The sequence below is a fragment of the Heptranchias perlo genome, chromosome 2, assembly GCF_035084215.1.
Source record: "Heptranchias perlo isolate sHepPer1 chromosome 2, sHepPer1.hap1, whole genome shotgun sequence".
NCBI classification, from domain to species: domain Eukaryota; kingdom Metazoa; phylum Chordata; class Chondrichthyes; order Hexanchiformes; family Hexanchidae; genus Heptranchias; species Heptranchias perlo.
The window spans coordinates 102,084,503-102,106,092 of NC_090326.1; the positions used below are offsets into that span (position 1 = coordinate 102,084,503).

The 21,590-nt window shown below is 44.1% G+C and overlaps 1 protein-coding gene across 1 annotated transcript in view; it reads right to left on the reverse strand.

The window, feature by feature from the left end:
- znf830 (zinc finger protein 830) overlaps positions 1–21,590 on the reverse strand; it is a 96,662-nt gene that overhangs the window by 10,405 nt on the left and 64,667 nt on the right. The window contains exon 9 of the mRNA XM_068005201.1: positions 17,064–17,140. Within this exon, the coding sequence (XP_067861302.1) occupies positions 17,064–17,140 (77 nt within the window). The remainder of the gene's footprint in view (positions 1–17,063; positions 17,141–21,590) is intronic.

Sequence of the window (21,590 nt, forward strand, 5' to 3'; positions counted from 1 at the left end):
TTAATACTTCCCATGAGTGACTTTTTAAAAACTTTCTACCTTTCTAGGAGTGTCACTAAATAGCTGAACACCTAATTGCAATAGTGTTTAAAGACATTAGTCACATAGAGAAACTACTGAGCCCATCCAGGCCACTGCCAATGCCATACACAACAATCCAATGTTATGGCAGTCAAAAGTCAATTTGGAAACGACCTTACCCATCATATCAAGGGAGCACACCCCAAATTGCAGCAAATTTTTATTTCAGTTATATACTAAATGAATTAACAGACGTGGCATTAATCACAGTAAAGGATAGTTTTCTTCTTCCACCCCACAAGAGAAACATCTCTTCCAAACTGGCTCGAAATGAAGAAATCTCTCCAGTTCCTTTTAGAAATTTTGAATATTGTATCATATAAAAGTGCAAAGTTTGGAATGAAAATAGGCCTTTTGGCTATTCAAGCCCATCACATTACAATCATCCTGCTATACCACCTATTGATCCCCTACTTTAATACAAAGTTCTTTCTTCCCAAAAAAAAATCAAGGGAGTGTTATTAATATTTCTGACATTTAATCCCGTTCTCAACAACTTCCCTCATTAACCATCTTTGCTTCAAGGATAAGCTCCCTCAATCTGTTTCTGCAGCCCTTGGGTCACAACCTTGAAATAATTTGCCCATCTTTACACTTTTTCAAAAAGAGTTCGATGGTTTTCTTTAACAGAAGAGCATTACTGCTCGAGAAGTTGTGGCACTTATCCCATACAGTTATACCATTATTGCCAGCTCCTGATTGATACCCAGGAATGGAAAGAATTCCAATCCTCATTACATCAATGGGGTCACTTGCTGGCTAACATCGACTGAGTAGTATATTACGGTCTTCCTCACCTGAAACATACAGACTGGTGAAATAGGCAGACACATGGCAGATGAAATTTAATACAGAAAAGTGTGAAGTGATTCATTTCGGTAGGAAGAATGAGGAGAAGTAATATAAACTAAATGGTACAATTTTAAAGAGAGTGCAGGAACAGAGAGGCCTGGGGGTGTATGTACATAAGTCTTTGAAGGTGGCAGGACAAGTTGAAAAGACTGTTAAAAAGGCATATGGGATCCTTGGCTTTATAAATAGGGGTACAGAGTACAAAAGAAAGGAAATTATGCTAAACCTTTATAAATCATTTGTTAGGCCCCAGCTGTGGTGCCCAGAATTGTGGCCAATTCTGGGCACCACACTTTAGGAAGGATGTCAAGGCCTTAGAGAGGATGCAGAGGAGATTTATTAGAATGGTACCAGGGATGAAATACTTCAGTTACATGGAGAGAGTTTAGAAACTGGGGTTGTTTTTCTTACAGCAGAGAAGGGTGAGGGGAGATTTGACAGAGGTGTTCAAAATCATGAAGGGTTTTGATAGTGTAAATAAGGAGAAACTGTTTCCAGTGGCAGAAGGGTCGGTAACCAGAGGACGCAGATTTAAGGAAATTGGCAAAAGAACCAGAGGCGAAATGAGGAAAATTTTTTTTTGCACAGCGAGTTATGATGATCTGGAATGCACTGCCTGGGATAGGGTGGTGGAAGCAGATTCAATAATAACTTTATAAAGGGAACTGGATAAATACTTGAAGGGAAAAATTTTGCAGAGCTATGGGGAAAGAGTAGGGGAGTGGGACTAATTCAATAGCTCTTTCAAAGAGTCGGCAAAGACACCATGGGCCGTATGGTGACCTTTTGTGCTGTATCATTCTGTGATTCTATAAAACATTGGCTGTCTAAGCATGGCTTCAGATAACAATTTCTTCTGTAAAATGTATTCATTTAACATGTTTATGTGGGAAATCTAAAGAGAGGGGTATACTTTATGTGCATCTACACCTGTGCTTTGTAGAGACTGAGTTCCCTCCAGAGACAGAAACATAGAAAATAGGAGCAGGAGTCGGCCATTCGGCCCTTCGAGCCTGCTCCGCCATTCAATATGATCATGGCTGATCCTCTATCTCAATAACATATTCCCGCTCTCTCCCCATACCCTTTGGTGCGTTTTGTCTAGAAATCTATCTAGCTCCTTCTTAAATATATTCAGTGACTTGGCCTCCACTGCCTTCTGTGGTAGAGAATTCCACAGGTTCACCACCCTCTGAGTGAAGAAATTTCTCCTCATCTCAGTCCTAAATGTCCTATCCTGTATCCTGAAACTGTGACCCCTCGTTCTGGACATCCCAGCCAGGGGAAACATCCTCCCTGCATCCAGTCTGTCTAGCCCTGTCAGAATTTTATATGTTTCAATGAGATCCCCTCTCATTCTTCTAAACTCAAGTGAATACAGGCCGAGTCAACCCAATCTCTCCTCATACGACAGTCCTGCCATCCCAGGAATCAGTCTGGTGAACCCTTCGCTGCACTCCCTCCATGGCAAGTATATCCTTTCTTAGGTAAGGAGACCAAAACTGCAAACAATACTCCAGGTGTGGTCTCACCAAGGCCCTGTATAACTGCAGTAAGACATCCTTGCTCCTATACTCAAATCCTCTTGCAATGAAGGCCAAAATACCATTTGCCTTCCCAACTGCTTGCTGCACCTGCATGTTTGCTTTCAGTGACTGGTGTACAAGGACATCCAGGTCCCTTTGTACATCAACATTTCCCAATCTATCACTATTTAAATAATACTCTGTCTTTCTGTTTTTCCTTCCAAAGTGGATAACTTCACATTTATCCACATTATACTGCATCTGCCATGTATTTGCCCAATCACTCAACTTGTCTAAATTGCCTTGAAGCCTCTTTGCATTCTCTTCACAACTCACGATCCCACCTAGTTTTGTGTCGTCAGCAAACTTGGAAATATTACATTTGGTTCCCTCATCCAAATCATTGATATATATTGTGAATAGCTGGGGCCCAAGCACTGATCCCTGCGGTACCCCACTAGTCACTGCCTGCCATCCCGAAAAAGCCCCATTTATTCCTACTGTGTTTTCTGTCTGTTAACCAATTTTCAATCCATGCCAGTATATTACCCCCAATCCCATGTGCTTTAATTTTGCACACTAACCGCTTATGTGGGACTTTTTCAAAGACCTTCTGAAAATCTAAATAAACCACATCCACTGGTTCTCCCTGATCTATTCTACCCGTTACATCCTCAAAAAACTCGAGTAGGTTTGTCAAACATGATTTGCCTTTCATAAATCCATGCTGACTTTGTCTATTCCTGTTGATATTTTCTAAGTGTCTTGTTATCACATCCTTTATAATAGACTCTAGCATTTTCCCTCCTACTGATGTTAGGCTAACCAGTCTGTAGTTCCCTGTTTTCTCTCTCCCTCCTTTTTTAAATAATGGGGTTACATTTGCTACCCTCCAATCTGCAGGAACTGTTCCATAATCTATAGAATTTTATAGAATCATAGAAGTTTACAACATGGAAACAGGCCCTTCGGCCCAACATGTCCATGTCGCCCAGTTTATACCACTAAGCTAGTCCCAGTTGCCTGCACTTGGTCCATATCCCTCTATACCCATCTTACCCATGTAACTGTCCAAATGCTTTTTAAAAGACAAAATTGTACCCGCCTCTACTACTGCCTCTGGCAGCTCGTTCCAGACACTCACCACCCTTTGAGTGAAAAAATTGCCCCTCTGGACCCTTTTGTATCTCTCCCCTCTCACCTTAAATCTGTGCCCCCTCGTTATAGACTCCCCTACTTTTGGGAAAAGATTTTGACTATCTGCCTTATCTATGCCCCTCATTATTTTATAGACTTCGAGAAGATCACCCCTTAACCTCCTACTCTCCAGGGAAAAAAGTCTCAGTCTATCCAACCTCTCCCTGTAAGTCAAACCATCAAGTCCCGGTAGCATCCTAGTAAATCTTTTCTGCACTCTTTCTAGTTTAATAATATCCTTTCTATAATAGGGTGACCAGAACTGTACACAGTATTCCAAGTGTGGCCTTAGTAATGTCTTGTACAACTTCAACAAAACATCCCAACTCCTGTATTCAATGTTCTGACCAATGAAACCAAGCATGCTGAATGCCTTCTTCACCACCCTATCCACCTGTGACTCCACTTTCAAGGAGTTATGAACCTGTACTCCCAGATCTCTTTGTTCTATAACTCTCCCCAACGCCCTACCATTAACGGAGTAGGTCCTGGCCCGATTCGATCTACCAAAATGCATCACCTCACATTTATCTAAATTAAACTCCATCTGCCATTCATCGGCCCACTGGCCCAATTTATCAAGATCCCGTTGCAATCCTAGATGACCTTCTTCACTGTCCACAATGCCACCAATCTTGGTGTCATCTGCAAACTTACTAACCATGCCTCCTAAATTCTCATCCAAATCATTAATATAAATAACAAATAACAGCGGACCCAGCACCGATCCCTGAGGCACACCGCTGGTCACAGGCCTCCAATTTGAAAAACAACCCTCTACAACCACCCTCTGTCTTCTGTCGTCAATCCAATTTTGTATCCAATTGGCTACCTCACCTTGGATCCCGTGAGATTTAACCTTATGTAACAACCTACCATGCGGTACCTTGTCAAAGGCTTTGCTAAAGTCCATGTAGACCACGTCTACTGCACAGCCCTCATCTATCTTCTTGGTTACCCCTTCAAAAAACTCAATCAAATTTGTGAGACATGATTTTCCTCTCACAAAACCATGCTGACTGTTCCTAATCAGTCCCTGCCTCTCCAAATGCCGTAGATCCTGTCTCTCAGAAGATGACAACTAACGCAATTTTGGAAGATGACAACTAACGCATCCACTATTTCCATGGCTACCTCTTTTAGTACTCTGGGATGCAGATTATCAGGTCCTGGGGATTTATCGGCTTTCAGTCCCATTAATTTCTCCAGCACTATTTTTTTTTACTATACTAATTTCATTTAATTCCTCCTTCTCACCAGTCCCTTGGTTCCCTAGCATTTCTGGGAAGTTATGTGTGTCCTCTTCCCATTTCTGACTGTAAGGGACCTACATTTGTCTTCACTAATCTTTTTCTTTTTACATACTTGAAGCTTTTACAGTCCACTTTTATTTTCCTTCAAAGTTTACTCTCAATCTCTATTTTTCCCCTCTTAATCAATCTCTTGGTCCTTTTTTGCTGAATTCTAAACTGCTCCCAATCCTCAGGCTTCTAATTTTTTCTGGCAACTTTATATGACTCCTCTTTGGATCTAATACAATCCTTAATTTCTTTTGTTAGCCATGGTTAGGCCGCATTTCCTTTTGTGTTTTTGCGCCAGAAAGGAATGTATAATTGTTGCAATTCATGCATTCGTTCCTTAAATGTTAGCCATTGCCAATCCACCGTCATGTCTTTTAATGAGGTTGCCCAATCTATCATAGCCAACTCACTCCTCATACCTTCATAGTTTCCTTTGTTTAGATTTAGGACCCTAGTTTCAGATTGAACTACTTCACTTTCCATCTTAAATGAAGAATTCTATCGTGTTATGGTCACTCGTCCCTAAAGGACCCCTCACAAGATTATTAATACAAGATTTGTATTGTAAGTATCTTACAATACACCATAAAGCTTTGCGTCTGTCCTAACAAAAAGATTCAATCATGAATTAAAATGTTGCATTCCACTTTTCCGAGGATTCCCTCTTGCCATTTTGTAACTGAAGTTAACAAATCCTATATGCAAAACTGTATATTTTTCAACAATAAAAAGTACATGAAAATCCCAGGATGACAGTGAGGAGCTGCAAAAAGGCAGGACTGGTTAAATTATAGCCCTGCTAAGATACCCAGGGCTTTCCCTTGCCATTGGATATCTCATCTGTTTTGGAAATAACTCCAAGAAGGGCATCTAGTGGGAACGAGCCACTACTGTGAGTAATTCCCCTTTTAAAATCAGCATCAGAGCAGGGTACGGAAATTCAAACAGCTGAACATTCTCATCACTGCAAAACTCTGGCCAAGTACTTGACCTTGTTCGAGGCATTGGATTACTGTGTAATTTGCCTTCTGTCATAATTCTGCATCATCTGCAAATTCTGATATTTGATTTCTGGAAATGACTTGCTTGCCAATGTATATGTGGGAATATGACACCACTGTATTGTCAAAGTTACAGTAATAGTACAAACTTGCAACAAGCTGGTCACAGGTCAGGGCCTATTTGATTAATCAAATGAATTATTGCCTATTCAGTCAGAGGAAGGTTTAAGAGTCAGCTTCAATAAACTACTTATGACAGCCTTACAATGCACTCGCAATGTTACAAGCTACATTAATTTACATAAACGATGGCTATAAATATTATTGAGTGGATTGCATGCTGAATTGCGTTCTTAAGTAAATTAAGTCTGTAGACAGCAGTTATATTCTATCAATAAGTGATTCAAAAATGCAACTATAGACAGAACTAAGATGAGTTTAAGCACCTGCAGTTAATGATGGCCACCCCATTCATACCAGTATTCAGAATAATTTCCCCTACATTACAACAGTGTCTACACTTCAGAAGTGCTTCATTTGCTGTAAAGCGCTTTGGGACATCCTGAGGTCATGAAAGGCACTATATCAATTGCAAGTTTGTTCTTTAATTCCTCTCCAGCTCATCTGAGATAAGGACTAAGGATGTTTTTCCAATCCTGACGGCAGTATAATTGCTGGAGCACAATGCTACTTGCAGAAGTGGCATGCTCTGGTCTTGGTTCTGGGTCATGAGAATTTCTGTACTGGTATGATTGCAGAATGCATGGGCTTGTAAATCAGAGATTTAATACAGACCATATTTAAATTCTAATAAGTCTGGTTTACAGTCCAATGTTTACAATCAAGTTGGGGAGGCAGAGTCCTGAGTTACAGAGATAAAATGTTGTAAGTTATGTTCAATACGATTTATATACTCTGCAATACCGCAGTCCATCAATAGTGCGCTCGGCTCACACACCTAAACTCACTAAATCTTGAGCCTTCCAAGCAGGTTTTCTGAATACAAAGTGTAGAAGCTCCACTGTTTATTTAAAATATTACATCATATTGTACTGAGCCCTCCTCAGTATGCTACAGAAGTACTTCGTCACATTAGTTTAAAAAATATAAACTGCTCCCTGCAGTAGAACACATAAAAATGTCACTGTCTTTGGTACCGTTTATAACGCAGGCAGCATCCTGCCTTCCTGGCTGAAACAGGTCAGTGTGAAGACAGGATGGCAGCCAAATCAGAGAAAGTGACAGTAAAATAAGAAATCAAAATCATAAAATCTCCTCACCAATGCACATATTTCATCATTTTGCTTTATCGAGAATTTAGAAAAATGATATAAAAACCCCAAAGTTAAAAAGATCTGTCACAAGGGTATTCAATAGAATTTGTATTCATTTATATTAGCTACGCACCACTATGTGCCAAGATCGATTCTCTGCCATTTTTTTTTCTGTCTTGAAACAATAGTTGTAAAATAAGACACACTAAAATTAGCCACAGCCAGTATGTTGTCCCATCAGTTTGGAGTTGTAGAAAATGTTTCAGATTCCTGACCTAATGAAGGTTATCTGCAATGAATACTGTTCAGATAACAAAGCAATAATGTCACAACTCCAGTATAAAAACACATTTGCCAGCACTATAGTTAATTGGTGTCCTTCAGCACGGCCAACTCTGACAATATTAGTGTTAACACAATTAGCCCTCTTAGCCTTGAAGGTACTCAGCTTTACTTAACTTTCAGTCTCCTGCTGCAGAAACCCCAAGAACTGCATAACGTAATGATATTTTAATGCTCAATGTCAGGACAATGAAAGACACCTATGCGCAACTGAATTTAAAAACAAAATAGCACATATTTATTTTCAATCCTAAAGCAGTGTTAAATGTAATAGTTGCAAGTGATTAACGTAATATAACTGACATATACTGAAGATACATGCATACGTCTGACTTTCAAACACTGAACTGCACAACAGCAACTTCTGATGGGCCATTATCTGCTCACCAATGCTAGGTTTGGGTTCCGCCAGGACTACTCAGCTCCAGACCTCATTACAGCCTTGGTCCAAACATGGACAAAAGAGCTGAATTCCAGAGGTGAGGTGAGAGTGACTGCCCTTGACATCAAGGCAACATTTGACCGAGTGTGGCACCAAGGAGCCCTTGTAAAATTGAAGTCAATGGGAATCGGGGCAAACTCTCCAGTGGCTGGAGTCATACCAAGCACAAAGGAAGATGGTAGTGGTCGTTGGAGGCCAATCATCTCAGCCGCAGGACATTGGTGCAGGAGTTCCTAGGGTCCTAGGCCCAACCATCTTCAGCTGCTTCATCAATGACCTTCCCTCCATCATAAGGTCGGAAATGGGGTGTTCGCTGATGATTGCACAGTGTTCAGTTCCATTCGCAACTCCTCAGATAATGAAGCAGTCCGTGCCCGCATGCAGCAAGACCTGGACAACATCCAGGCTTGGGCTGATAAGTGGCAAGTAACATTCGCACCAGACAAATGCCAGGCAATGACCATCTCCAACAAGAGAGAGTCTAACCACCTCCCCTTGACATTCAACGGCATTACCATCGCTGAATCCCCCACCATCAACATCCTGGGGGTCACCATTGACCAGAAACTTAACTGGACCAGCCACATAAATACTGTCGCTACAAGAGCAGGTCAGAGGCTGGGTATTCTGCAGCGAGTGATTCACCTCCTGACTCCCCAAATCCTTTCCACCATCTACAAGGCACAAGTCAGGAGTGTGATGGAATGCTCTCCACTTGCCTGGATGAGTGCAGCTCCAACAACACTCAAGGTCGACACCATCCAGAACAAAGCAGCCCAGTTGATTGGCACCCCATCCACCACCCTAAACATTCACTCCCTTCACCACCGGCACACCGTGTACCATCCACAGGATGTACTACAGTAACTTGCCAAGGCTTCTCTGACAGCACCTCCCAACCCACGACCTCTACCAGGACAAGCGCAGCAGGCACATGGGAACAACACCACCTGCACGTTCACCTCCAAGTTACACACCATCCTGACTTAGAAATATATCGCTGGGTCAAAATCCTGGAACTCCCTTCCTAACAGCACTGTGGGAGAACCTTCACCACACGGACTGCAGTGGTTCAAGAAGGCGGCTAACCACCACCTTCTCAAGGGCAATTAGGGATGGGCAATAAAATGCTGGCCTTGCCAGCGACACCCACATCCCATGAACGAACAAAAAAAAACATGTCACCCGTTGATTGCAAGTATTAGGTGGTCAGTAATATAATAGTGATCAATATGTAATTTTATAACAATTTGCAAACAAATACAGATGATGAAAAAGATACGGCTGTAGGTTCGGAACCCTACAGGCCAAAGAGCTGCTTTTCCATCAGTCCATCTCCTTAGTTTTCAGAAGAGGTACAACTTACCATCTACAATGCAAGGGTCTAAATTCTGCTAGTCTCAGCTGGGCTGCTGAGTTGAGGATATGGAAGGATTAAAGGCTATGATAAGGTAAATAGCGATAGGTTGTTTCCACTCATTGGCAGACAATCACAAAAAGAATTAGAAGGGAGGTTGGAAAAAATTCTTTACACAGATGGTGGTTAGAATGTGGAATTTCTGTCACAAATTATTGTTCAAGCAGAGCCAATAAATTTATTTAAAAGGGAATTAGATGGTTGTTTATAAATGAAAGAGAACTATTAATGGGTATCGCAAGTGAGCAGGAGTGGGATTAGAGTATGTACTCATGTGGAGAAAGGAACCAGCATAGACTTAATGGGCTGAAATGGCCTGTTCCTATGCTGTAACATTCTATGAACTACAAAAGAATGTGTGCGTGTGCTCCCGTCGTAGGGGTGGGGTGGGAGGACAGAACCCCTTCCTATATACCAAAAGAACGGCTGTAATTACACTGGTGGAGATGATTTTCAGCTGCCTAAAATTAGGTATAAATACCACTTGATCTGCGTGACTTTGCTCATGGACAAAAATGAGATAATTAATGATTTGGGGTACGTTGCCATATTTGTGCTCCAATTTTTACAAGGTGCATCAGTGTGGGGATGTAACAATATTCTTGGAAGGGTTGGCTTGTGTGAAGATGGAGAATGTGGGTTTTATGTATTGGAAATAATGTGACTCCAGCTATGTGCTGGTTTCATGCACGTGAATAGGATGTCTGTATTTTTCTGCTATTCTTTGTCTCAGTGTCTGTCTCCGTGTGCCATTTCATTTGTGTGTTCTATATGTCTGTGTCGCTCTGTTCTTCATTAAAAATGCTGGTCTTGTGAACATTTGTCTCGAATGAAGGCGAAGATGATGAAGAGTGTGTATTTCATTATCTGGAGAAGACGCAAGCAAAGTATGAGTCATATTTTGACATGCTGCTTGGCAGTTTGGAATGAGATGCTACTGTCAAAGCTGAAGAGGAATAGAAATTTCTTTGCATAGCATCAAGCAGGTTTAAAAAGGTTGACCTGGTGAAGACTGTAGCAGAATGTAATAATTGATATAGTTAAAAAAAATAAACACATGAATGGTTACCATGGTGAAGTCATACATAAATAAAGGGTTATGTCCACATGAGAAATAAATAGCTTCCTGGAGTGGTTTTAATTGGAACAGTCCAATTTGCATCCTCCTTGAGTGTTGGGAGTGTTTTTTTAAAAAATTGATCTATAGGGCTTTGCTTACATGACAAATAATTATATTAGGTTAAAATTTATTTGAGGGTTGAAAAAAAATAGCTGGAGTTAAAACTCACTGAGGAATAAAATGGCATGGAGTCACTTGGAGGAAAAGTGACCTTAAAAACAGAATTGTTGCATCTTTAAAAAGTATAAATGTGAAAGATAAGCTAACCAAAAATATGAACAGATCAAATGACCATGTGTGATTTTTATCAAATATAGATTAAGAAGTTAAAAATAAAAAAAGTCAAACCTTGACCTGATGATGCTAAACACTTTCTCCACATTGGAGTGGGGAATGCAAATGGAAAAGCAAGATAAACAAAACAAATTAGAAAGAAGAATATGCATTTAGCGCCATTTAAAACCTCAGAACATTCCAAAGAGCGTCACAGAGAATGAAGCACATTTTGAAGTGTAGTCACTATTGTAATGTAGGAAACGCGACCCACAAACAGCAATGAAATAAATGACCGGATAATTTTTTTTTTTTTTAAAAAGTGATGGTGATTAAGGAATAAATGTTGGCCTGGACACGAGGGGAGTTCCCCTACTCTTCGTCAAATTATTCCATGGGATCTTTTACGTCCACCTTAGAGGGCAGATGGGGCCTCAGTTTAACATCTCATCCGAAAGATGGCACTCCCTCACTATTGCTCTGAAATGTCAGTCTGGATTATGTGTTCAAGTCCTGGAGAGGGGCTTGAACCCACAACCTTCTGATTCAGAGGTGAAAATTCTACTATTGAGCCAAAGCTGACACCTTTGATAGTAAATGTAATTAATAACAAAATTTAAATAAAATACTCTATATGTGGAAAATGTTTGAGCAGAAGTCTTGCTATTTTCAACTGTAATAAAAGCCTACTAATACGGTAGCATAGTGGTTATGTTACTGGGCTAGTAATCCAGAGGCCTGGACTAAAATCCAGAGTCATGAGTTCAAATCCCGCCACGGCAGCTGGCGAATTTAAATTCAATTAATTAATTAAATTCAATTAATTAAATAAAAATCTGGAATTAAAATACTAGTATCAGTAATGGTGGCCATGAAACTACCGGATTGTCGTAAAAACCCATCTGGTTCACAAATGTCCTTTAGGGAAGGAAGCCTGCCGCCCTTACCCGGTCTGGCCTATATGTGACTCCAGACCCACAGCAATGTGGTTGATTCTTAATTGCCCTCTGAAATGGCCTAGCAAGCCACTCAGTTGTAAAATCTCGCTACAAAAAGTCATAATAAGAATAAAACCGGACGGACCACCCGGCATCGGACCACTAGGCACCGGACACGACAACGGCAAAACACCAAGCCCAGTCGACCCTGCAAGGTCCTCCTTACTAACATCTGGGGACTTGTGCAAAATTGGGAGAGCTGTCCCACGGACCAGTCAAGCAACAGCCTGACATAGCCATACTCTCAGAATCATATCTTTCAGCCAACGTCCCAGACTCTTCCATCACCATCCCTGGGTATGTCCTGTCCCACCGGCAGGACAGACCCACCAGAGGTGGCGGTACAGTGATATACAGTCAGGAGGGAGTGGCCCTGGGAGTCCTCAACATTGACTCTGGACCCCATGAAATCTCATGGCATCAGGTCAAACATGGGCAAGGAAACCTCCTGCTGATTACCACCTACCGCCCTCCCTCAGCTGATGAATCAGTACTCCTCCATGTTGAACACCACTTGGAGGAAGCACTGAGGGTAGCAAGGGCACAAAATGTACTCTGGGTGGGGGACTTCAATGTCCATCACCAAGAGTGGCTCGGTAGCACTACTACTGACCGAGCTGGCCGAGTCCTGAAGGACATAGCTGCCAGACTGGGCCTGCGGCAGGTGGTGAGCGAACCAACACGAGGGAAAAACTTACTTGACCTCATCCTCACCAATCTACCTGTCGCAAATGCATCTGTCCATGACAGTATTGGTAGGAGTGACCACCGCACAGTCCTCGTGGAGATGAAATCCCGTCTTCGCACTGAGGACACCATCCAACGTGTTGTGTGGCACTACCACCGTGCTAAATGGGATAGATTCAGAACAGATCTAGCAGCTCAAAACTGGGCATCCATGAGGCGCTGTGGGCCATCAGCAGCAGAATTGTATTCCAGCACAATCTGTAACCTCATGGCCCGGCATATTCCTCACTCTACCATTACCAACAAGCCAGGGGATCAACCCTGGTTCAATGAGGAGTGTAGAAGAGCATGCCAGGAGCAGCACCAGGCGTACCGAAAAATGAGGTGCCAACCTGGTGAAGCTACAACTCAGGACTACATGCATGCTAAACAGCGGAAGCAACATGCTATAGACAGAGCTATGCGATTCCACAACCAACGGATCAGATCAAAGCTCTGCAGTCCTGCCACATCCCGTCGTGAATGGTGGTGGACAATTAAACAACTAACGGGAGGAGGAGGCTCTGCAAACATCCCCATTCTCAATGATGGCGGAGTCCAGCACGTGCGTGCAAAAGACAAGGCTGAAGCGTTTGCAACCATCTTCAGCCAGAAGTGCCGAGTGGATAATCCATCTCAGCCTCCTCCCGATATCCCCACCATCACGGAAGCCAGTCTTCGGCCAATTCGATTCACTCCACGTGATATCAAGAAACGGCTGAGTGCACTGGATACAGCAAAGGCTATGGGCCCTGACAACATCCCAGCTGTAGTGCTGAAGACTTGTGCTCCAGAACTAGCTGCGCCTCCAGCCAAGCTGTTCCAGTACAGCTACAACACTGGCATCCACCCGACAATGTGGAAAATTGCCCAGGTATGTCCTGTCCACAAAAAGCAGGACAAATCCAATCCGGCCAATTACCGCCCCATCAGTCTACTCTCAATCATCAGCAAAGTGATGGAAGGTGTCGTCGACAGTGCTATCAAGCGGCACTTACTCACCAATAACCTGCTCACCGATGCTCAGTTTGGGTTCCGCCAGGACCACTCGGCTCCAGACCTCATTACAGCCTTGGTCCAAACATGGACAAAAGAGCTGAATTCCAGAGGTGAGGTGAGAGTGACTGCCCTTGACATCAAGGCAGCATTTGACCGAGTGTGGCACCAAGGAGCCCTAGTAAAATTGAAGTCAATGGGAATCAGGGGGAAAACTCTCCAGTGGCTAGAGTCATACCTAGCACAAAGGAAGATGGTAGTGGTTGTTGGAGGCCAATCATCTCAGCCCCAGGGCATTGCTGCAGGAGTTCCTCAGGGCAGTGTCCTAGGCCCAACCATCTTCAGCTGCTTCATCAATGACCTTCCCTCCATCATAAGGTCAGAAATGGGGATGTTCGCTGATGACTGCACAGTGTTCAGTTCCATTCGCAACCCCTCAGATAATGAAGCAGTCCGTGCCCGCATGCAGCAAGACCTGGACAACATCCAGGCTTGGGCTAATAAGTGGCAAGTAACATTCGCGCCAGATAAGTGCCAGGCAATGACCATCTCCAACAAGAGAGAGTCTAACCACCTCCCCTTGACATTCAACGGCATTACCATCGCCGAATCCCCCACCATCAACATCCTGGGGGTCACCATTGACCAGAAACTTAACTGGACCAGCCATATAAATACTGTGGCTACGAGAGCAGGTCAGAGGCTGGGTATTCTGCGGCGAGTGACTCACCTCCTGACTCCCCAAAGCCTTTCCACCATCGACAAGGCACAAGTCAGGAGTGTGATGGAATACTCTCCACTTGCCTGGATGAGTGCAGCTCCAACAACACTCAAGAAGCTCGACACCATCCAAGATAAAGCAGCCCGCTTGATTGGCACCCCATCCACCACCCTAAACATTCACTCCCTTCACCACCGGCGCACTGTGGCTGCAGTGTGCACCATCCACAGGATGCACTGCAGCAACTCGCCAAGGCTTCTTCGACAGCACCTCCGAAACCTGCGACCTCTACCACCTAGAAGGACAAGGGCAGCAGGCGCATGGGAACAACACCACCTGCACGTTCCCCTCCAAGTCACACACCATCCCGACTTGGAAATATATCGCCGTTCCTTCATTGTCGCTGGGTCAAAATCCTGGAACTCCCTTCCTAACAGCACTGTGGGAGAACCGTCACCACACGGACTGCAGCGGTTCAAGAAGGCGGCTCACCACCACCTTCTCGAGGGCAATTAGGGATGGGCAATAAATGCCGGCCTTGCCAGCGACGCCCACATCCCGTGAACGAATAAAAAAAAAATGTCGATAATGGCTGAGATTCTGGCATGGGTCAAAATTGCCATGCACCAATTAGGTTGCTAGAAGATGGCACGGGCTGAAGAGGCCAATCGGATAACGACAAGAGGGTCCAAAATCAACATCTTTGAGACATTTATAGATAAATAAAAGTATAAACCAAATTTAAATGTGGAACATCATGTTAGACAACAACCACCTACATTTTGTATAGTGCTTTTGACATAACTGAATATTCGAAGGTGCTTCACATGGAAGAGAGGTGGACCAAGTGATAGAGGACTTAGGAGATGTGGCCAAAGGCACAATCAGAAGGTAGATTTCGAGCACGTTTTAAAACACTCGGCTGTAAAGTAGCAAGGTGAAAAAGTGGGGAACGCAAGGAGTGGTGGAGACATAAGAGCCCACAGTCAGAGGACTGTAGGACGTTAAAAAGGTAAGTTGCATATGGCTATGGAAGGATTTGTAAAAGAGGAGTTTGAATTTGATGCAATGAGAGACAGGGAACCATTGGACTTCAGCAAGGAGAGAGATGATGGCTGAGCGAGACCTAGCGCAGCACACATGCAGGAAATGGAGTTTAGGACAAGTTGGAGTTTGTAAAGGTAGGTGTTCAGGAGGTCCGCACCAAGGTCATTCAATAAGTCAAGCACAATCTCAGTAGAATTCAAACTTTGTGGAATGCCTGTATGGCAAACCACTATAACTACTTGTATTATTAGAGCATCTTCAATATAAGAAATGTTCCAAGGCACTTAACGAAACGACATATGGAAAACTGACTTGAGCAAGGAAGAGATTAGGAGGGGTAACTGAATGCTCGGTCGAAAAGATGTGTTTCAAGTAGGTTTTTAAAGTTGGAAAGGATTAAGGAGGAAGTTTTAAAGAGTAGGATTGAGGCAGCTGAAGGCTCTGTCGGTAGTAGTGGGCAGAAAGAAATGGGATACAAAGAAAGCTATAGTTAGAGGAATGGGGCATCTGTGAAGGGATATATGGCTGGAGGAGAATCAGATAGGGTGGGGCAAGGCTATGGAGAGATTTTTAGATAAGACAATCACGTTAGGGACTGATATGGTCAAGTCGGATCTGGTGATTGATGACTATGCCAGTTGTGTGGCAAATGTGCTAAAGTTTGTACCCTTTAGACTTGGAGAGTAAAGATAGAACTAAAACAGGGAGCAACAGTTGGGAGACAGTGATTTATTTGCCGGGATAAAGGGTGTCAAAGGCAAGTGAGGGATGGTTAAAAGAGGTCGACAGAGGCGGAAGGCTGAAGGCAAGGAAAATTGGGAATTGATGAGTGATTATGACAAAATTGGAGATTAATCCTAGAGGAACATCCAGCATGAGGTCACATGCTGGGAGCTGAAGGCAAATTTGAGATGTTGCTCTCACAACGGGCCTGGTGAAGTGTGCCAGGGGAAGCGCAGGCCCATTCAAGAGTGACTGAAGCTTGGGATGACTTAAGAGAAGGGAACTGCGGAGTATTAAGAAGCGTGAAGAGTGACCCATCAAAACGTGGTCCTGGAAAAAGGGGAGTTCAAAGGTGACATGGTTGGTTGAAAGGATGAGGAGAGAGGCCTAGGAAGGGCTGAAAGCAAAAACTGGAGTAATGGATCTTTAAGAATCACCAATAGTAAGGCTTTAATAATACATGACTTTAAAGTCTATTTACTGCAGAAATCAATCAGCAAAATGAAACAAACCCACTCAAAATCAGACTGCATGACCAAATCATAGCATCATAGTAGGTACAGCACAGGAGGAGGCCATTTGGCCCATCGTGCCTGTGCCGGCTCTTTGAAAGAGCTATCCAATTAGTCCCATTCCCCTACTCTTTCCCCATAGCTCTGTAAATTTTTTCCCTTCAAGTATTTATCCAATTCCCTTTTGAAAGTTACTACTGAATCTGCTTCCACCACCCTTTCTGGCAGTGCATTCCAGATCAATACAACGCGCTGCGTAAAAAAAATGTTTCCTCATGTCGCCTCTGGCTCTTTTGCCAAATAATTGTTTTGTTCTCAGGAGTCAGAATGGGAACACAGCCTTGTTATTACAATGGTTGCTTTTAAAGTAAGCACTTTACTTCTGTAAACTTCTGCTCTTAGTAGTCAGGTTATTAAATATTTACTGTAAATACAATTTATTTTCTACAAAATAGACATTTAATCATAGTACTATTTAAATTTCCTAATGTAAAATTCATTGGAATTCACTTACATTTGTTCATCTATTTCTTCTATCTGTCTATCCAAACGAACTTCTTCATCATCTTCTGCTACAATAGCTTCTGAAATCTTTAGGCAAAAAAGAAAACACCAGAAAGTAAAGATGCTCAAGTATCCACTATTGACCAGAGCAGCAGTTTTAAATCAACATATAAAATATTTACACCTCAGGATAACAGTACTGTAAGTGGATCTGTAGCATTTAATTCGACCCATAAAGGGGTCGATATTAGAAAGAAGTGAAAGAACTGACAATAAATTGAAGCTATCACAACAATGCTCGGTGGAAGTGAGTAAATCAAATCAAATGTTGGGATGTGTTAAAAGGTCAATATTGAGGCAAAATAGCAAGGTAATCTTGTCACTTTATAAACCACTGGTGCGAACGCATTTAGAATTTAGAAGGTGCAGTTCTGGTCACCACAGTACAAAAAGGATATTGCAGCTAGTGAAAGGATGCAGAAGAGAGCAACCAGAATGATTAAGAGGATGGAGGGATTGGATTATGATGAGCGTAAATTAGGTATGTTCTCACTGGAAAAGTGAAGGTTGAGCAGTGATAGGATTCTATGCCAAGTGCAGGCAATTGGGACTAGCTTAGTGGTATAAACTGGGCGACATGGACATGTTGGGCCGAAGGGCCTGTTTCCATGTTGTAACTTCTATGATTGCTGCTTTTAGGATTCTAAAGGGATTGGATAATGTAGACCACTAATGTAGTTCACTAATGTCCTTTAGGGAAGGAAACCTGCCGTCCTTACCCGGTCTGGCCTATGTGACTCCAGACCCACAGCAATGTGGTTGATTCTTAATTGCCCTCTGAAATGGCCTAGCAAGCCACTCAGTTGTAAAATCTCGCTACGAAAAGTCATAATAAGAATAAAACCGGACGGACCACCCGGCATCGGACCACTAGGCACCGGACACGACAACGGCAAAACACCAAGCCCAGTCGACCCTGCAAGGTCCTCCTTACTAACATCTGGGGACTTGTGCCAAAATTGGGAGAGCTGTCCCACAGACCAGTCAAGCAACAGCCTGACATAGCCATTCTGACAGAATCATATCTTTCAGCCAACGTCCCAGACTCTTCCATCACCATCCCTGGGTATGTCCTGTCCCACCGGCAGGACAGACCCACCAGAGGTGGCGGTACAGTGATATACAGTCAGGAGGGAGTGGCCCTGGGAGTCCTCAACATTGACTCTGGACCCCATGAAATCTCATGGCATCAGGTCAAACATGGCCAAGGAAACCTCCTGCTGATTACCACCTACCGCCCTCCCTCAGCTGATGAATCAGTTCTCCTCCATGTTGAGCACCACTTGGAGGAAGCACTGAGGGTAGCAAGGGCACAAAATGTACTCTGGGTGGGGGACTTCAATGTCCATCACCAAGAGTGGCTCGGTAGCACCACTACTGACCGAGCTGGCAGAGTCCTGAAGGACATAGCTGCCAGACTGGGCCTGCGGCAGGTGGTGAGCGAACCAACACGAGGGAAAAACTTACTTGACCTCGTCCTCACAAATCTACCTGTCGCAAATGCATCTGTCCATGACAGTATTGGTAGGAGTGACCACCGCACAGTCCTCGTGGAGATGAAGTTCCGTCTTCGCACTGAGCACACCATCCAACGTGTTGTGTGGCACTACCACCGTGCTAAATGGGATAGATTCAGAACAGTTCTCGCAGCTCAAAACTGGGCATCCATGAGGCGCTGTGGGCCATCAGCAGCAGCAGAATTGTATTCCAGCACAATCTGTAACCTCATGGCCCGGCATATTCCTCACTCTACCATTACCAACAAGACAGGGGATCAACCCTGGTTCAATGAGGAGTATAGAAGAGCATTCCAGGAGCAGCACCAGGCGTACCTAAAAATGAGGTGCCAACCTGGTGAAGCTACAGCTCAGGACTACATGCATGCTAAACAGCGGAAGCAACATGCTATTGACAGAGCTAAGCGATTCCACAACCAACGGATCAGATCAAAGCTCTGCAGTCCTGCCACATCCCATCGTGAATGGTGGTGGACAATTAAACAACTAACGGGAGGAGGAGGCTCTGCAAACATCCCCATTCTCAATGATGGCGGAGTCCAGCACGTGAGTGCAAAAGACAAGGCTGAAGCGTTTGCAACCATCTTCAGCCAGAAGTGCCGAGTGGATGATCCATCTCAGCCTCCTCCCGATATCCCCACCATCATGGAAGCCAGTCTTCGGCCAATTCGATTCACTACACGTGATATCAAGAAACGGCTGAGTGCACTGGATACAGCAAAAGCTATGGGCCCCGACAACATCCCAGCTGTAGTGCTGAAGACTTGTGCTCCAGAACTAGCTGCGCCTCCAGCCAAGCTGTTCCAGTACAGCTACAAGACTGGCATCTACCCAACAATGTGGAAAATTGCCCAGGTATGTCCTGTCCACAAAAAGCAGGACAAATCCAATCCGGCCAATTACCACCCCATCAGTCTACTCTCAATCATCAGCAAAGTGATGGAAGGTGTCGTCGACAGTGCTATCAAGCGGCACTTACTCACCAATAACCTGCTCACCGATGCTCAGTTTGGGTTCCGCCAGGACCACTCAGCTCCAGACCTCATTACAGCCTTGGTCCAAACATGGACAAAAGAGCTGAATTCCAGAGGTGAGGTGAGAGTGACTGCCCTTGACATCAAGGCAGCATTTGACTGAGTGTGGCACCAAGGAGCCCTAGTAAAATTGAAGTCAATGGGAATCAGGGGGAAAACTCTCCAGTGGCTAGAGTCATACCTAGCACAAAGGAAGATGGTAGTGGTTGTTGGAGGCCAATCATCTCAGCCCCAGGGCATTGCTGCAGGAGTTCCTCAGGGCAGTGTCCTAGGCCCAACTATCTTCAGCTGCTTCATCAATGACCTTCCCTCCATCATAAGGTCAGAAATGGGGATGTTCGCTGATGACTGCACAGCGTTCAGTTCCATTCGCAACCCCTCAAATAATGAAGCAGTCCGAGCCCGCATGCAGCAAGACCTGGACAACATCCAGGCTTGGGCTGATAAGTGGCAAGTAACATTCGCGCCAGATAAGTGCCAGGCAATGACCATCTCCAACAAGAGAGAGTCTAACCACCTCCCCTTGACATTCAACGGCATTACCATCGCCGAATCCCCCATCAACATCCTGGGGGTCACCATTGACCAGAAACTTAACTGGACCAGCCATATAAATACTGTGGCTACGAGAGCAGGTCAGAGGCTGGGTATTCTGCGGCGAGTGACTCACCTCCTGACTCCCCAAAGCCTTTCCACCATCGACAAGGCACAAGTCAGGAGTGTGATGGAATACTCTCCACTTGCCTGGATGAGTGCAGCTCCAACAACACTCAAGAAGCTCGACACCATCCAAGATAAAGCAGCCCGCTTGATTGGCACCCCATCCACCACCCTAAACACTCACTCCCTTCACCACCGGCGCACTGTGGCTGCAGTGTGCACCATCCACAGGATGCACTGCAGCAACTCGCCAAGGCTTCTTCGACAGCACCTCCCAAACCCGCGACCTCTACCACCTAGAAGGACAAGAGCAGCAGGCGCATGGGAACAACACCACCTACACGTTCCCCTCCAAGTCACACACCACCCCGACTTGGAAATATATCGCCGTTCCTTCATTGTCGCTGGGTCAAAATCCTGGAACTCCCTTCCTAACAGCACTGTGGGAGAACCGTCACCACACGGACTGCAGCGGTTCAAGGCGGCGGCTCACCACCAGCTTCTCGAGGGCAATTAGGGATGGGCAATAAATGCTGGCCTCGCCAGCGACGCCCACATCCCGTGAACGAATAAAAAAAAACAAGCCATTTCACCTTGTCCAGAACAGTAGAACCAGAGGACACGGCTTGTACTTGAAGGAGGCTAAATTCATAACTAACGTGCTCACTGAAACATTATTTCATTGAGCAAGTGGTAAATCTACAGAACAGGCTCCCTAGGGAAAAAGTAGATAGTATTGATTCATTTAAATGCAAATTAGATAGATTTCTTTCAGAAAATAGTATTTTGGGATACTGTATATGAGTAATTTGAGATATGACATGTAAGTGTAGCGTGCTCGTGAGGAACAGGTGACTTTTGACCTATTGTTCCCTTTCTACCACAGGGATTTTCCTCGCCTCATGTCTGGCTCTATTGTAGACTAATTGATAGAGATTGATTGCTATGATTAGTCAACAACTTCATTGTTGTTGTAACTACGGCTACCAGGATGGTAGCAGGCGAACAAGATGGACCATGATCTTTTCTCGCCTAGCAATTCCTATGTTCCCAAAAACAGTGGCACAGCTGGAGTTCATATCCTACAGAAATCGGTTTATTTTGATGGCACAATGCAAGTTTGATATCAAAGGGCTTATCTGGTCACCACATTACAGAAATGATGTGATTGCACTAGAGTGGGTACAGAGGAGATTTACGAGGATGTTGCCAGGGCTGGAGAATTTTAGCTATGAGAAAAGATTGAATAAGCTGGGGTTATTTTCT